At 33.9% G+C, this 18518-nt stretch overlaps 2 protein-coding genes across 5 annotated transcripts in view; both read left to right on the top strand.

Moving 5' to 3' along the window:
* Positions 1-18518, top strand: part of LOC126759164 (frizzled-3) — a 485412-nt gene that overhangs the window by 332354 nt on the left and 134540 nt on the right. The window lies entirely within an intron of this gene.
* The window catches only part of LOC126759156 (nose resistant to fluoxetine protein 6), a 57149-nt gene continuing 51575 nt past the window's right edge, over positions 12945-18518 (top strand). The window contains exons 1-2 of one of the 4 annotated variants that reach the window (XM_050473828.1): positions 12945-13107; positions 17468-18089. In XM_050473828.1, the coding sequence (XP_050329785.1) occupies positions 17681-18089 (409 nt within the window). In that variant the 5' untranslated portion in view covers positions 12945-13107; positions 17468-17680. The other 3 variants (XM_050473825.1, XM_050473826.1, XM_050473827.1) reach the window with 3 other exon arrangements.

Raw genomic sequence — 18518 nt, 5'->3', positions numbered from 1 at the left:
CAATGAAGTAATCTCCGTAAAAAATGTTCAGATCAGATCACAGTAGCATACGAGGTGTGCTCAAAAAGTATCGCGACAGTTTGCTGACAGTTTTCTTCGATTGCAGGGGCGTGGTGCATCATGAGTTCTTGCCACAGGGAAGAACGGTCAATAAGGAATATTACCTGCAAGTTATGCGCAATTTGCGCGAAGCAATCCGCCTGAAACGCCCGGATTTGTTTAAGAACAAAAATTGGCTTTTGCACCACGATAACGCCCCTGCTCACATCGTTGCTTGTGCGCGGCTTTTTGGCCAAAAACAACACACTAATGATGCCGCAGCCACCGTATTCCCCAGATCTGGCCCCCTGTGACTTTTTCTTGTTCCCTAAACTGAAGAGGCCCATGAAAGGACGACGTTACGCTTCTCTTGACGAGATAAAGACGGCATCGAAGGAGGAGCTGAAGAAGATAAAAAAAATGATTTTTTGAAGTGCTTCGAAGATTGGAAAAACCGTTAGCACAAGTGTATAATATCTCATGGGGATTACTTTGAAGGGGACAAAATAGATATTCATGAATAAAGAAATAATTTTTGAAAAAACACAAAATTCGCGATACTTTTTGAACACACCTCGTTGGTTTAGACATTTTTACCAAAATTTCCATTGGCTATAGTTAGAGGCAATGGTGCATTATCCGAAAAACTCGTTACGAACGGATTGCTATAGCACATATCTGCCATACAAACTGACCGATCAGAGTTCATTTGCGGAATATTTGTAGTTTTGAAGGGTATTATAGCCTCGCTGCAACCGAAGTTAACGTTTCTCTGCTTATTATTTATGTACGAAATGTTATTACTATTAAGTTTTATTCACACACATGCCCAAATCAGCCACTGTGCAACGCTCAACTGTCTCAGTTTACCAGCTACTAAAATAGCGCGTTGTTGCCACAGCCGGACAGAAAGGTGTCAGCAATAATTCGCAACCTGAATAGCACGTTAGCCATTCTCCAACATTCAACCATATTGCTTCTATGTTCGCATCTACTTTTTGCCGGTTGTCCAACAGCACTCGTACGCAATACTCGGCAACGCGATTCTTGCAACGGCGAACCAAACAAGCAAACAAGGAACTTGCAAAAATAAAAGTCTGTAAGAGCACATATGTATGTGCAACAGACAAAAATGCATACTCGAAAATGCTAGCCAGTCGAAAACCAAAGCGTTGAACGTGGAACAACGGACCAGCAACTGCGCATGCGCAGCAGCGCAGCGCGCCAACGACCTAAAAGCCAAGCGGAATTAGCTTGGAAATGTTGGGACAGCAACACAAATACTGTTAAGTGTGTGTATAAAGCAACAACAACAATTGTGCTTGCAACAAACACATTTCATATGCAGGCAACTTTTGAGTTAGAAGCTCACCAACATTCTCTTTCGCGATAATAATTAGACTGGCGTATCGGCAAAAGCAGCCAAAAGAAATATACTCATAATACACATACGTACATACATATGTATGTATGTATGTATGTATATCATGTAATCAACAAATGTTGCAACGCAATGCAATGTAATTGCAGTGGAATATTGACGAATCTACGGTTGTTGCAACAACGGCTGTGGCAAGCCACTGCAAGTGCATGTATGTAGCCAGTTATCCTTATTAGCAAAAAAATGGCAACACAATAGCAACAAGAAGTGCGCGCATACTAGCGCTGACTGCGCCAAAACTGGTCGAACTCATTCGGCGGCATGCCATCTTGACGGGCGGCGCGCAGCGATCATTACCACAGAACGCCTCTAAATTATTATTAGCCATTGAATATGGAAGTTGCACACACATACGCATACTTACATTTATTGGCGACCACGCGCAGACATATTAAGCGCTTGTCAAGCACACACAGCAGACTAAGTGAGTGCCGTCTTGGAGGCCGGTTTTTCCACCACATGAAAAATTCAACGAAATCGAGGCGCAAAAGCGCAAATGAATTAGCCGCTCGCTGCACGGAAGCACGACAGGCAGTTGACCAAGCTGCAGCGCACAATTACCCGCGCTTTGAGTGAGGAAATTCTCGAGTGCAACGAATAAGTAAATATTGGTCAAAAAAGCGTCAAAAAATTGCCAATTGAAAATAAGAAAAACAAAAAGCTGCGCACACTCATACACTGCGCTTCGTTTGTGTGCGTGTTTGAACAAATGGTGAATGGTGCGCCGCAATCGCGCAAGACTTGCACTTGCGGTCTGCCATTCGCGCGCTGAGTGCATTTAGCGGCTAATGCGCGTGCGCTTTGAGTTTTCTCAACACATTTTTCACAAGAAAATAATGCGATCCAAGCGCTTGGCCTGTTGAAGTTGTGTGCGCGCCGTATTTCATGTCGATTTTTTCATATAACCCAGTTTTGTTGCGGCAACATTTCAGAATTTGAGGTTTTGCCACAATTTGGGCGAGTTCGCACATGTCGGGCAACTAATGTGGAGTAAACTTTCGCAATATCGCTTAATTAAGAAAATGTGAACACCCACAAACATGGTATGCAAATAGTTCTTTATGAAACAAAAATTAATATGCATACCAATATTACAGCCAAGTTTTAGAAATAATGATGAATTTATAATTCATTTATTTATTGTAGTTTTTAATTTTTATAAATGAGGCGTAAATTCAACCGTGACAAAAATAATCTTAAGGTTTTCGGCTTAACACTGATGACATTCCAAGTGTGTTTCAAAGTAAACAGGACTTTTTGAATCTAGCGCCCCCTGGTGGCGCCAACTATATGTCGACTGGTGCGTTAGAATCTGCTATCTTTATCGATTGTTCAGTGAGAATTTCATGACATTTCATTTATTGGAAATGAAGTTATTGCGTTTGAAGTGTCAGTATGTTTGTATTATTGGTGCGAAAATGAGTTTCGAACAAAGAGCCAGCATTAAATTTTGTTTTAAAATTGGTAAAACTTTTAACGAAACGATGCAATTGATGAAACAAGTTTATGGCGTTGATTGCCTATCCCGTAGCAGAGTGCGCGGGTGGTTTCAACGTTTTCAAAGTGTTCGTGAGGACATAAATGACGATCAACATGTGGGCCAATCAAAATCCGTGATCACCGGAAATTCCATTGAAACTGTGCGTGAATTCATCAAAAATCAGCCGAAATCATCATTGAAATTCATGGAAATGGAATTGAACATCTCCAAAACATCGATTTATCGCATTTTGACCGAACATTTGGACTTACGAAAGATGTGTGCACGGTTTGTTCCGAACAAATTGACTGACGACCAAAAATTGCTCAGAATCCAATATTCGAAGGACATCAAAGGTCAAAAAGGACAAAAACTTCCTTTACAATATTGTGACTGGTGACGAAACGTGGTGTTTCCAATATGATCCCGAAACGAAACGCCAGAGTGCTGATGGCACCGGACGAGCCGAAACCCAAAAAAATCGCGCATGGAGAAGTCAAAAGTGAAGACAATGCTGATTTTTGTTCTGATAACAAGGGTATTGTCCACAAAGAATTTATTCCACCCGGCCAATACGTTAATACGGTATTCTACCTTGAGTTTGGTGCGCCGTATTCGACGTGTTCGGCCCGAATATCGCGAAGATGAAAGTTGGCGTTTGTTGCACGATAATGAAAAATCACATTTTAACCATTAACCACTCCCCGTATTCACCTGATATGACACCGTGCGACTTCTTCCTTTTCGGAAAAATGCATTTGCCCATGAAAGGAAAGCGTTATGCTGACGTAGAGGCCATTCAAAAGGCTTGCACCGGCATACTGGCGGTCATACCGGCCAACGAGCTAAAACACTCGTTCGACATCCTTTTGGACCGTGCAATAAGCTGTATTGAAGCAAAAGAAGACTATTTTGAATAAAATAAATATATTTTGCCGAAAGAACCATTTGTTCTGTTTTTTTTAAGTCCTGTTTACTTTGGAACGCACCTTGTAAAACTATAATTGTATCTTTTAAAATGGCAAGTTAAAGAAATACGAAAAACTAAAGACTTTTAAATTTCCCAAAATGGAAAATATTTTTTATAACGGTTGGCAACTGCCTAAATATTCAAATCAAATAAAATTTAATAAAAAAAAGTAAGGACTGGCTAAGGAGGGTCTAGTTCACCCGATTTTATCCATCTTAGGTACAAAGACACACTGTTTTTAGAAACATATGATCTCTCAATATCATTAAGCGGGTATTCTTGTCTAGGATTTTGAAAAAATCAATTTTTTTTTGCATATCTTGAAAGTTTAGACTTTCAAAAATATGACCTTGGAAGGATTTTTCAAAATTCGACTTATTTTCGAGATACAGCCGATTTTGTGACGTGGCGTCCGTGTTCACTAGAATTGTCTCCTAAACTTTAAACGCGTTTTTCTCAAAACTGACTTTTTCGGAATGATACCCACGATTTCTCAGGTTCTACTGGACCGATTTATTTGAAATTTTTATAGAGTCTTCTTTATAGACTTGTCTATGGTTGGAACTAGCCCCATCTCCAAATTTTTATTTTTATTATTTTTAAAAAATTCGAAATAGTCAGAAAAAGTGATCCAAAAAAACTTTTTTTTTCAGGCAGTCGCCATTTTGTGAAAAAAAAATTGTTTCCCACTTTTCCGTAGTTCCGGCCATTGCGACATTATTCTAGATTAATAATCTTTTTTTTTTTGGTTTCAGATAACTAGGAGGGTTGAAATCATGGGTATGGTCACGTGGAAATTTTTAGAGACCCCCACCCTTCGTCAGCTCATAATTTATGAAATTTTTCACTTTTTTTTAGTTTTTAATTTTTTTCTGTACTCTTCTAAAATTAACAAATAATTAATAAAAAAAATGGATAGTAAAAATATTGATTGCCTTTTTTTACGACACTTTAAAAATTACCTGAAATTCATGCTTCTAGACCAGAATACCCCCTTAAAGTAACTCCCACATTGGCTGAGGAATCGTTGCGAAAGTTGGAAAAGGCTTACGGTGATTCAGTTTTATCAAAAATCAAGCCTACGAGAGGTACAAAGCCTTCAAAGACGGTCGAGAAATCGCTGAAGACATGCCTCGTTCTAGACGACCTTCGACCTCTTCAACTGATGAACTATTAAAAAAGTGTACCTGTAGGATATGGCGCTTGAAAAGCGTCAGGCAAATGTTAGAGTTATGACTACAAGTCCGTTTGAATGGTTTTGGTGGATATTTTGGGTGTAAAACGCGTTTTTGCGCGAATCATCCCTATAAAGCTGTATTCTATTCAAAAAGAGTACTATTGTGACCACTTTTATTGGTAAAGTAAAGTCTTCGTCAGAAAAAAGAACCGCATCATGAATTTGTTCAGGAGGAACATCCATCGAAAGCGGCCAGAATCGCATCGAGCCACGATTGTGACCGAATTTAAAGCAATGAATACCATCGATCAACCACCGAATTCACCAGATTTGGCTCCGTATGATTTTTTCTTCTTCCCCAAACTGAAATTGCCGCTCCGTGAAACCGGATTTCAGTCGATCGAAGCGGTAAAACAAAATTCACTAAAGAAGCTTGAGGCCATCTCAAAAAGTTCCTATAAAAAGTGTTTCGGAAACTTGAAAATCGTAGCCATAATTGTGTTACATCTGGTGAGTATTACTTTGGCGACAAAATAAATATTGATATTGATATTCTGGGTACTCTTTGGTCACAATGTATGAGGGCTAAGGGAAGTATTGACCCGATTCAACCTTTTAACATGAAGAAACATTTTCACGAATTTCAATAACATGTCTTACAGATAGTCCGACAATTTTGGTGAAAAGTTGGCCATACGCATTGAGGTTCACACATTCGGAATAGGGGGGACTTAAACGTATGGTCCGATTGGGTTAATTTTTAGTCTCGAGGTGGCAACCTTATGGTGCTTGTTTTGTATATTGGAAAGGAAAAAAATCATATATAATGTAAAATTGTGCTATATGAGAAGTAGGCGTGGTTGTATACCGTTTGCGCCCAATGTACCGTTGAAATGTTACAGTAATGTTATATACCGAATTTAGTTGTAATTGGTCAATTAGGTCCGGAGATATGTTTTTTCACCTAAATAAGGGTCCCATAATCTAACTTTTCGGCTACTGTAAAGCCCTCTTTCATCCTACGGGGTGAAAAATTTAATGTCTCGTAAGCATTTAATTGTTGATTTAGTAGTTTAGAACAAAACCTTTATTTGGGAAGAGAACAGGGTTAAAATGCGATTTCATCCATTTTCACACAGTCGGTAGGGGTTTTAGAGCACGGTCAGACGAACAGGCGGACAGACAATCACCGGGAGTTCAACACGTCCCATCAATCTGATCATTTATACATGGTCTGACAAATAGCAGAACTTTTTAAATATAACTCGATTCTTGGCGCCAACAAGGTATATGAAATAAAAAGTTTGTTCTCTTGTTGACATTTCGTAAAAATTTTTAGACAATTGGATAACTATAATCGATGTTATCGATCAAAAAGGACAGACCCATCGGTATAAAATGTATATATATAAATGATCAGTTAAATTTCGAGTTCTAAACGAAAAACATTTAACCATGTTTTTACCGTCTGTCACCGAGAGTTCATCCCACCTGTCCGATTAATGCTGTGTTTTACTGTCTGTATATATACGAATTCGTCGTGCTCGTCCACAATACCATGAGGCAGTTTTTAAGATATCGTTCATTGATTTTTTGATTTTGCCATTAACGTCATTTCTCTCTTTTTTTACCTATTGCTCATTTGTCCATGAACGGCCGATATCGGACATTTCACTATAAAAGGCGACGACCGATATTCTCAAGAGTATTCCAAAAAATGACTTAACGATCATTTGAAATGATTAATTTTTTTGTTGCTTTTATGGAAAACTTTCACATTTGATATACAAGTGGTATCTTTTTAGGTACAAACAAATTTGGAACAAATTATTATATCTAAGGCAAGAACATTAAAATTTTAAAATTAAAAGTTTTCGTTGAAAAAAAAATGATATGGTTATCACTATAAATATATAAATAAAATTAATTCGTACAAACCGAACGATCGGAATCAAATACTTATGTGGAAAACTTTCGCATTTCATGTGGTATCTTCACCAAATTTGGTATAAATTATTTTCTAAGACAACAATGTAATCTCCGAAGAAATTGTTCAGATCGGTTGACTATAGCATATAGCTTCCATACAAACTGAACACATAGTTACTAACAGAATATGCACCCAGTGAAGGGTATTGTTACGCTTCAATGTGTGAGATATACGATATTGTTAGACGTTTTTTATTGTTTTTAGGTTGAATACAAGCAACCGTTAGGTGAACATAATCGAATCCCATTAGGTGTAATAATTTACTGTGTGAGAAGTAAGAAAAATAAAACGACAATTTTTTTCTAAAATTATGGGTTTTATAATATGGAGAACGCGATTAATAATTTAGACATTTGTTATTTCACCGAAATCCTTAAGCACTAATGCGTGAAGAAATGACTGGGAAGCTCCTTACTTAATATTGAGAAATTTTGTGAACTCAACACCAGTTAAAATAAATTCAACACGGAACTATTACAACAGACACCCAGCTCATATATTGAGTTATTAATCAAATTAAACTTGGAATGAGGAAGACTCTGTAACTTTATTACACATACAATATGCATTTAAAAAGTTCTCTAATTTATAAAGGCGCTAATATATTAAAATAATAAATGAGTGCTTATTTATAAATATCAAATAATATGGGTAAGTCAATGACAAATTTAAGTTAAAACGGCCTACGTTATTTGTAACTGTCAATTAGCAACTAACACTTCTCAATTAATATTTCGCGCTATTTTAAATCACAGCAAAAATATTTATTTAACTCATTAGTGAATGTAAAACAAATAAATTTTATTGACTCGTATGAACAAGTTTTCTTCCCGTAAATATTATGGAAAATATGCGAAAATAAGTATGCCGGTGCAGGCCTTTTGAATGGCCTCTACGTCTGCATAACGCTTTCCTTTCATAGGCAAATGCTTTTTCCGAAAAGGAAGAAGTCGCACGGTGCCATATCAGGTGAATACGGGGAGTGGTTAATGGTTAAAATGTGATTTTTGGTCAAATAATCGTACACAAGCGTCGATCGATGAGACGGCGCATTATCGTGCAACAAACGCCAACCTTCATCTTCGCGATATTCGGGCCGAATACGTCGAATACGGCGCACCAAACGCTTCAAAACTCCAAGGTGGAATTATGCATTAACGTATTGGCCGGATGGAACAAATTCTTTGTGGACAATACCCTTGGAATCATAAAAACAAATAAGCATTGTCTTCACTTTTGACTCCTCCATGCGCGATTTTTTTGGGTTTCGGCTCGTCCGGTGCCTTCCATTCAGCACTCTGGCGTTTCGTTTCGGGATCATATTGGAAACACCACGTTTCGTCACTAGTCACAATATTGTAAAGGAAGTTTTTGTCCTTTTTGACCACTTTAATGATGTCCTTCGAATATTGGATTCTGAGCAATTTTTGGTCGTCAGTCAATTTGTGTGGAACAAACCGTGCACACATCTTTCGTAAGTCCAAATGTTCGGTCAAAATGCGATAAATCGATGTTTTGAAGATGTTCAATTCCATTTCCATGAATTTCAATGATGATTTCGGCTGATTTTTGATGAATTCACACACAGTTTCGATGGAATTTGCGGTGATCACGGATTTTGATTGGCCGATATGTTGATCGTCATTTATGTCCTCACGAACACTTTGAAAACGTTGAAACCACTCGTGCACTCTGCTGCGGGATAGGCAATCAACGCCATAAACTGTTTCATCAATTGAAAGGTTTGGTAAAAGTTTTACCAATTTTAAAACAAAATTTAATGCTGGCTCTTTGTTCGAAGCTCATTTTCGCACCGAAAACACAAACATACTGACACTTAAAACGCAATAACTTCACTTCCATTCAATGAAATGTCATGAAATTCTCACTGGACAATCGATAAAGATAGCAGATTCTAACGCACCAGTCGACATATAGATGGCGCCACCAGGGGGCGCTAGATTCAAAAAGTCCTGTTTACTTTGAAACGCAACTTGTATATATTTAAACACCAATGCCACTTTTCGTTGTAATTTTATAACTTAAGAACGGGCTCAGCTATCTAAACCAAATCTTAAGGCTTTTTTTTCACTATTTAGTAGATGGTTTGTGTAAAGTTTGCACAAAATCGGTCAAACGGCATGAAATAAATCTGTGGACCTTTTACTTCTACTGAAATTGCACGGTGATCATGAATACGTCATACTATTTTGGCTGAAATGATGTGTGCTGCTTTTGATTACAACAGTCAGATTGATTATAGTATGTACGCATACATTGGACTGATGTCCGCAATTTGTCCACATTGTGTTAATTCTTTGGACATCTCAAACGTAGAAGCTTTCAAATTTCTGGTGCCGAAACGTTAAGAATGTTGGAAAAGATCTTCGGTGATAATTGTTTGTCGCAAACAAGTGCTTTTGATTAGTAAATTATTCAAAGACGGTCAAGAACGAACTACGTTGAGGACGGACATCGACATCAACTGAGAATCAACACGCCAATTAAATAAAGGAGTTTATGCTTGAGAATCGGTTATTAACAGTCAGAGATCTTACTGGGATAGTTGGAATATCAGAAGGATCAGTGGAAACCACTTTAAAGGTTCATTTGGGCTTAAGTTAAGTGAAAGCACGATTGTTTTCAAAATCATTCATTTTTTTCGAAAAACGGCGCCGCGTTAACGTGTTTGAAGCAATGCTTTCCAACTACCAGGATGTCATGAAACGTATTATTACTGGCGATGAGGCTTGAATTTATGCTTATGACCCGGAAACAGACGATCAATCGGCCGAATACCGTGGCAAAGTTGAACTGTTTTGAGGATTGGAAAATTCGAGATTACTTTGAGAGGGACGACATAAATTTTGAAGAATAAATTAAGAATTTTAAAATTATGAACAAAGTCTTACTATTTTTTGTTCAGAGTAGTATACATATTGCTCCATCCCTCAATGTAGTTTCATCTGAGTTCGATACAGTTGGTTCATCAATTTTATATGTTGGTTTTTAAGGTCCAAACAACTATCCAAAATATAAATTTATTTGCGACAATGTCAGCCCGTTGTTTTTTCACGGTTTGAATCTTAAATATGAAGATGGAAATGACCTAGAAAGACACAGAGAGCAATAGTCAATGGAGAAGTCCATATTTTAATATAATTTGTTTGTTTTTGCCACCCATGATTAGAAAATAGCTATGTTTTTCAATATATGTGACCTGGTCTACGGAAAGGGGGCTTAGGTGTCAAAAAATCAATTTTCAGATAACGAGAAACTGACGAAACGAGTTGTTTATTTTTAACAGCTGTTTCCCAGAAAACTAGTTTTCGCACGTTAGCTCCCTTTTCGTAGACCAGGTCACATATATTCTCTTTGCTCTGTCAAATGTTGCGCTGCTTCCATGATTCACACACAGAGAGTTTGAAAAGTTTTAATATTTTTTTTTGTAACTAACATAGTTTCCTTCGTGGACTTGTCAATCGAATCATTTAAACTAATTCGCGAAAGATGTCGACAAATTCTTTGTTGGGTATTTTCATCCAGAGTAAAAATCGCTACGAGCTAACTGGTTGACAGATCGCGCTCATATTTGGCATGGTAATTAAGGATAGTCCTACTAACTTAGCAAAATAAATTTTTTGGAAATATCATTTATCCGGGAAAATTAGTTACGATTTCCGCGTGCTTTTTTGTCACAATGTATATGAAGACATCGACTTTTCGTAATAGTAATGGATATACAGGCTGGACAAGGAAGCAAAAGAAATGGGTCTGGCAGTGAATGAGGGCAAGACGAAATATCTCCTGTCATCAAACAAACAGTCGTCGCGCTCGCGACTTGGCACTCACGTCACTGTTGACACGTCCGGTGTGTTTTACGTGGGCACCTGCTGACGACAGCCTTACTCCACGGCGCTCAAAAGCACAGCGGATCAAATCAATGCGTTGATCAGCGCCCTGAGAATGCAAAGCATTTTCAGTACCAATTGGCAGTGTGGAATGGACACACTAACCACCTTGGTAGGGTTCGAGGCCCATCTAAAACCTCTGCCGTGCTTTGGGTCCGGCACTCGGTTGCAATGCAACTCCACATTCAACTGACAAAGTCAGTTCTTCCCGCGATTTGGGTTTCAACCACAACCACCACGATACTCCCCGAGGGGCCAGTAGACGTCACTGTTGACAGTCATAACTTTGAAGTTGGAGATAATTTCGTCTATCTTGGAACCAGCATAAACACCACCAACAATGTCAGCCTAGAAATCCAACGCAGAATAACTCTTGCCAACAGGTGTTACTTCGGACTGAGTAGGCAATTGAGAAGCAAAGTCCTCTCTCGACAAGCAAAAACCAAACTCTATAAGTCACTCATAATTCCCGTCCTGCTATATGGTGCAGAGTCTTGGACGATGTCAACAACGGATGAGTCGACGTTACGAGTTTTCGAGAGAAAGGTTCTGCGTAAGATTTATGGTCCTTTGCGCGTTAGCCACGGCGAATACCGCATTCGATAGAACGATGAGCTGTACGAGATATAGACGACATCGACATAGTTCAGCGAATTAAAAGACAGCGGCTACGCTGGCTAGGTCATGTTGTCCGGATGGACGAAAACACTCCAGCTCTGAAAGTATTCGACGCAGTACCCGCTGGGGGAAGCAGAGGAAGAGGAAGACCTCCACTCCGTTGGAAGGACCAAGTGGAGAATGACCTGGCTTCGCTTGGAATATCCAATTGGCGCCACGCAGCGAAAAGAAGAAACGACTGGCGCGCTGTTGTTAACTCGGCTATAATCGTGTAAGCGGTGTCAACGCCAATTAAGAAGAAGAATGGATATACAAGCTTCAAGAGGTAATATGAAGTGCCAGGTTTTGATTTTGACAGTTATTTTTTAATCCTAAATTGCGTGTGAGCCAACACTCGGTTAACATCGTGGGCTCAAGACTCGACTGAGATTTTTTTGCCTAACTAAGAAAAAAGATAAAAAAAACTCCTCAAAACTCACACGATAGTAGCTGGTATAAAATTTGTAAGACCCACCATTTGTGTTGAAATCAAGAAACTTGGAATTACATTAGCAGGAACTCCGCCTAATATCGTAACCTGACGATGTAAGTAATCAATTGATAGAGACAAATAATAATATCGCGCGTTTACATTATTTCAGTCGATCTGTTTTGCTAGTTGGCATTCAGGAAATTCACCTCATACATGTTTCTTCAAAGTTTTCTATGGAAAAGAAATGCAGCAATAAACCCCGCCACCCCTTCTTTCGCCCTAATCGCAAAGTTCTGAAAATTTATTCACTGCATTCCAGTCACGATCAAGAACTGATGCTGACGTCTCAGCATATTTTAACGCCCGCAAAAAAACAACAAAAACAAAAAATGCGTAACAATGCGCTCATACATCACGCTGTCAGCACAACGCTGCCTCAATATCAACGCCAGTGCTAACTTGGCGCACAATAAGTCAACTTAGTCACCGGCCGCGTTGTTAACGGCAAACTGCTAATAAACTGTATGAATGGCGAAAAAAAATAACGAAAAGTAAAAGCGCAAAAAAGCAATAACAATAAGAAGCCGAAAATTGAAACAAAGTTCACAAAGTACCGTGATCGCCGCTATCGCCGACGCTGATTGCCATCCATTCGCTACTCTACCTTTGACTTTGCGTCAGCTGACTTTGTTTGTTTTTACTTTTGCTGCTTTTGCATTGATTTTTATTTTCGATTTGATTACTTCACTTATTTGCCGCGCTGCCGACGATGGCTTGTGCTGCTCTTCATTTGTCAAAATCGCAGCCGGCGCATGCGCGCGTTGTGTGGAGCTGAGCGCCGCAGCGCCGCCTGGATCGTGCAAGGTGTGCAAAGCCGCACAGAAGTTGGCTTAGAGGTGATCGTCACAGCTTGGCCATTCAGTACGATTTGAGCGTTTCGTCTTGGCGGTTGATTTGATTGGAATTCCAGTCGACGAACTTGTGAACCAAAGAAGTGGTTTAGCTGAAGGTATAATTCTTGGCAGTGCATGCTGGAGACGTTGCACTGGGTTCACGCGTAGTGATTGTGTTTGTGTTGCTGTGATCTTTGTAGAGTGCGCAATTTGCGCGAGTAAAAGTCCAAAACGTTTAGCTTCTTCAAGAACACTCATTTGAAAAAGTAAAATAAACGGCAAGTGTTAAATTATACAAGTGCATAAACAAATATGAAATTCTCTCGACATGCACATATGAGTTTTTAATAAAGTGAACGTTCTTGACATAAAAATATTTGCTTAACAAGCAGTGTTTTTCTAATAATTTCATACCTACATACATATGTATGTAAATATAAAATACTGCTGGCAAAGTGCAGCGCAAGCTTTCATGCAAATAAATGTGAAACCGTAAATAAATGATAGGTGTATGTGCGAAAAAGCGGGTGCTAAGATTTGTAGAATTTTTTTAAATAAATCGAAATCTTCAAAGTGCTAAATTTCAGTCGTTAAACAGCAAATGAAAACACAAATAAAGGATTGAATTAAATAAAGCAACATTTTGACTTAAAAATATAAATAAAGGTATACTACCAAGAGAAAAGAATGGGGGAAAAAATATTTAAAAATGTTAAAAAAAAATTAAAAGTAAAAATAAAAATAAAAAATGTAAAATCTAAAAAAATATAAAAAAATATTACATATTTTTCGAAATTAAAAATATATATATATCTCAAGTTTAAAAACAATTTTTTAAGAAATAAAAATAAATAATATGAAAAATAATAAAAAATTATTATATGTAAAAACTAAAAATGTAAAAAGAAGTATTCTAATAAGATAAACGATAGAGATAAAAACCTATTGATTAGATAAAAATTTAACACAATGTTTAAAGATAAAATTTAAAACCAAAATAAAAATTCTGAAAAATAATAAAAATTTTCAGAGAAAATTATCTCAAGCTTAAAAACATATTTCAAGAAATAAAAATAAATAATATATAAAAAAAATGATTATATGTAAAAAATAAAAATATAAAAAGAAGCATTCTAACAATAAAAACGATAGAGATAAAAACCTATTGATTAGATAAAAATGTAACACAATGTTTAAAGAAAAAATTAAAAATAAAAATAAAAATTCTCAAAAATAATAAAAATTTTCAGAATTGAGAAAAATTATAACAAGCATAGAAACATATTTCAAGAAATAAAAATAAATAATATGAAACTAATAAAAAGAAGTTATATATATTTTTCTAAGTAAAAAAAAAACAATATCTCGAAACTAAAAAGTAGATATTTTTCTTGTAATTTCAATGTATAAATATAATAATATTACAAAAATTTCATTAGCGACAAACAAATAAAAATTAGAAATCTAATACAAAATAAGAAAAAGAGATGGTTTATTTTTTTTCGTAATTAAACAAAAATCAAAGTTTTTTTAAGCCAAATAAAAAAAATTATCTCAAATAAAAAATTATTTTTACTTTTAATTAAAAATAATAATATAATAACACCATAAAAGTTCATTCATTCAATAATTTATATAAAAAAATCATATTAGCAACTTTAAGAAGCATTAATTTTTTAACAATGAAAATTAAATTCTTTTGAAATAAAAAAATATTAAAATTTCTATTGGAAAACTTTCACAAAATAAAAGATAGATACATTAAGTAGCGCTTAATATCAATTTAAAATAAAGCATAATTTATAGAGATAAAAAACATTAATTTAAAAAAATTTTAAAACAATTTTTTATAGAAAGATTATATATAAAAATAAAGATAAAAAATTAATATATATTTTTCAACATTAAAAGAAAATGTATTTCTAGTTTAAAAACAATATTTTAAGAAATAATATAACAAAAAATAATAAAAAGAGATTATTTTTTAAATAAAAAAAGTTATCTAAAAATTATAATGTTTTTTGTAAATATAAAATACAAAAATTAAAAAAACTTATCTAAAAATTATAATTTTTTTTTGTAAGTTAAAAATAGTAATGTAATAATATCACAAAAAGTTCGGTGGTGACGAAAACAAAATAGAAAGTAAAATAATTAAAAAACAAAAATTAAAAAGCTCATAATATCAATACAAAATAAAAAAATAATTTTTATTTTATTTCTACATTAATTTGAAAAATTACAAAGTGTTTTTATTTTTATTGCTTTAATTTTGTTTTTATCAGGAAATATCAGCACAATACAAATACGTAATATTTCCACTTAGTGCTTTGAAAATCAAATTTTTACTAAAAATTCATATTTTTATGACATTTATTAGCACAAAAAATAATTAATTTTTCTCTTGTGCTATGTTCGTGTTTTCTCTAATTAGCAAAAAAATAAATTGTTACATAATATCTACAATAAAAAATTCAATAAATAATCACGATGCTTTTATTTAAAGAATATAAAATTTAAAATCAATATATTTTTTTTCCAAATATTTTGAAGAAAATCTTATTTTTATTACAAAAAAAATATTTCGCAAAAAAATCTTATTTTTATTACAAAAAAAATATTTTGCAATAAATCTTATTTTTATTACAAAAAAAAATATTTTACAAACACTGAGCTCTACAGAAATAACTTTTATAAAATAATATACTTAAATGTTTAAGAAACTAAGAGAAAACACTTAAAAACCAAAAATAATTTCATTGTCGAAAAAACCTAAGAATTGCAACATTAATTAATATTATGACACAAAGTAAACACGCTAATAAACAAAAATATCGAAAGCAAGCAGGAAATTAAATAGATTAAAATAATTTTTTTCTTAAATTTAATTACAAATGTTATAAAGTAATTCTGATAGTTAAAGTTAATTAAAACAATTGTGTGGGAATTAAGTAAAAAAATTTAATTGATTTAAAAATTAATTAATTTAAATTTAATCAATTCTTTTAATTTAAATTAATTTAATCGAATTAGTGTGTGTTTTTTTTTTTTTTGCTAAAAAACTAGTTGTGTAAAAATTACAAATTAAATAAATATAATAAATTAAATTATAAATTGCCAACCCAATAAAAAATTAGAAAAAATCGATTTAAATTAGAGGTAATAAGTATTTTATTTTATTTTTTATATGTATTTTAGTTTGAGAAAAATTTTTATCATTATCACAAGATATTTTTAATTTTGTTACTATTATTATAAGATAAAAAAATGTCTTAAAATAAAAAATATTTCATTTAAATTTGAAAAATTAAAGTTAATTAGTCTGTATTAATTAATTAATCTTAATTAATTCAATTTAATTTTTTAAATTTAAATTCATTAGTTTTAATTTCAATTAATTTTTTATCTTAATTAATTAAATAATTTTATTTAATTTTTTAAATTAGTTTTGATTTCAATTAGTTTTGTATCTTAATTAATTAAATTTAATTTTTTAAATAAATAAATAATATTCATGTTGCTTTGTCTTATTTATTTATTATTATTTTTTTGCTATTATTAAAAAATTTAAAATTTCTTGTTATAATGATAAAAATAAAATTTTATTATAATCAATTTAATTTTTTTCCAAAAAATTTTTAAAAAAAATATTTAAAATACATTTAATGTAATTAATTAGTTTTTTGAATTTAAATTAATTTTACATAATTGCTGCTCTAATTCAAATTAAATTTTTCTTATTTTTTACTGCGTTGACAATTTATTATATTTATTTAATTTATAATTTTTCCACAAGTAATTTTTTATTAAAAAAAATTAATTAAATTTAATTTACATTTAATGTAATCTTAATTAGTTTTTTGAATTTAAATTAATTTTAACATAATTACTGTGTTTTTTTTGCTAAAACACTACTTATAGAAAAATTATAAATTAAATAAATATAATAAATTGTCAGCCCAATAAAAAATAAGTAAAATTCCAATAAAATTATAAGTATTATTTTAATTATTTATATTATATTTTATTTTTTATATACATATATTTTAGTTTGGCATTAGTTTATTAATTTTTATTTTTACCATTATTTTAAGATATTTTTTACATTTTTTTACTATTATTATCAGATTTTTTAACTTTAAAATTATTAGTTTTCTATTTTTGGCTATTCCAACCACGAGATTTTTTTTGTTGCTGATTTTTGATCTCCATATATTTTTTTAAATGCTTCATAAATTTTTCAACACTTTTCCTCATACACCAATTTACGTTCGTTGAATCTTCGAAAACGTAAAAGAATTTGCCGCTGACCGTCTGCGGGATTTTATTTTTTTAGTTAGCACATGGGCTGCCATCATTTGAAAGCTATATATTTATAAAAAATTATAAAACAAAATGTATAAAAAATTTTCGTAACTTCAATAATTTTTATAAACAATAACAATAATAAGTGCAAATATATACATATTTCAGTAGATTTAAAACGAAGTCAACGAGTAACGGGCACTAAATATATTACGATCACATACAAAACAGTTAAGCGAATTAATTGTGGCATAAAAGTCGCGCTGATATGATGTAATCAAAAACTCAAAACACATTTAAATCAACAAAACTCAAAAGAACTTAAACTCAACCAGACAACTTTGTGATTAACACAACAATAATAATAGCAAAAACAACAGCAACATGCGTCCGAAAATCGCAGCCTACTTTATGGGCGCACACCTGTTGCTGCTCGTGCTGCTCACACTAAACACCAGCAGCAGCAACAACAACAGTGCGTACGCGCTCAACACCGCCGAAACGGCTAATCCGACTTGTTCGCTGAAGGACAATTGCAATTTGAATGACAACTTCCTGACAGCCACCGGCGAGACGGGCGAAAAGGCGGCGAGTAAATTGGAAAATAAAATTGCCTCGATATTCGAGGATAAAGTAAATTACAGCCTGAAATTGTTCGCTGATGAAGATGTCATCGAGTACAATGCGCACGAAAGTAACTTAACGCAACGCGCACATATGGCAACGCCAGCAGCAGCGAACTTTACGCTGCGACAGTTGCAGGACGCCGCCGATGTGGAGGAGGATGAGCGAGGTGAGTTCCTATTTTTTATAATTTTTCATGTGTATGTGCAAGTGCCTTCATAAATGACATGGCGGCTGATAAGTGGTTAGATAATAGCCGCGTTGTTGTGCTTGTCTTGTTTTGTCTTAAAAGGTGCAAAATAATTGATTACGAAAATGCAAAAGCGCAGTCGCAGCAATTGCTGACCTTCATTACAATTTTGTTGCGTGTTTTTTTTTTCAAATCAAACTTATACAAATCACGCATTTACATACTTACACACATGCAAGCACAACGCTGTCAGCTTTTATTATAACTTTCATATACAAGCGTTCAAATATTGGCCTTTTTCTCTCTTTCTTTTCCACTCTTGTATTTTTGCAAAATCACCTTATCAATTTTTTGTAGCTATTTTTTGGCCACACTTTTTTGTAGACCTAAACCTTAATATCGAATTCT

The sequence above is a fragment of the Bactrocera neohumeralis genome, chromosome 5 (assembly GCF_024586455.1).
Source record: "Bactrocera neohumeralis isolate Rockhampton chromosome 5, APGP_CSIRO_Bneo_wtdbg2-racon-allhic-juicebox.fasta_v2, whole genome shotgun sequence".
In the NCBI taxonomy this organism is placed as follows: Eukaryota; Metazoa; Arthropoda; class Insecta; order Diptera; family Tephritidae; genus Bactrocera; species Bactrocera neohumeralis.
The sequence above is the reverse complement of the archived record's forward strand: the minus strand, read 5'-3'. Positions and strand labels throughout refer to the sequence as shown.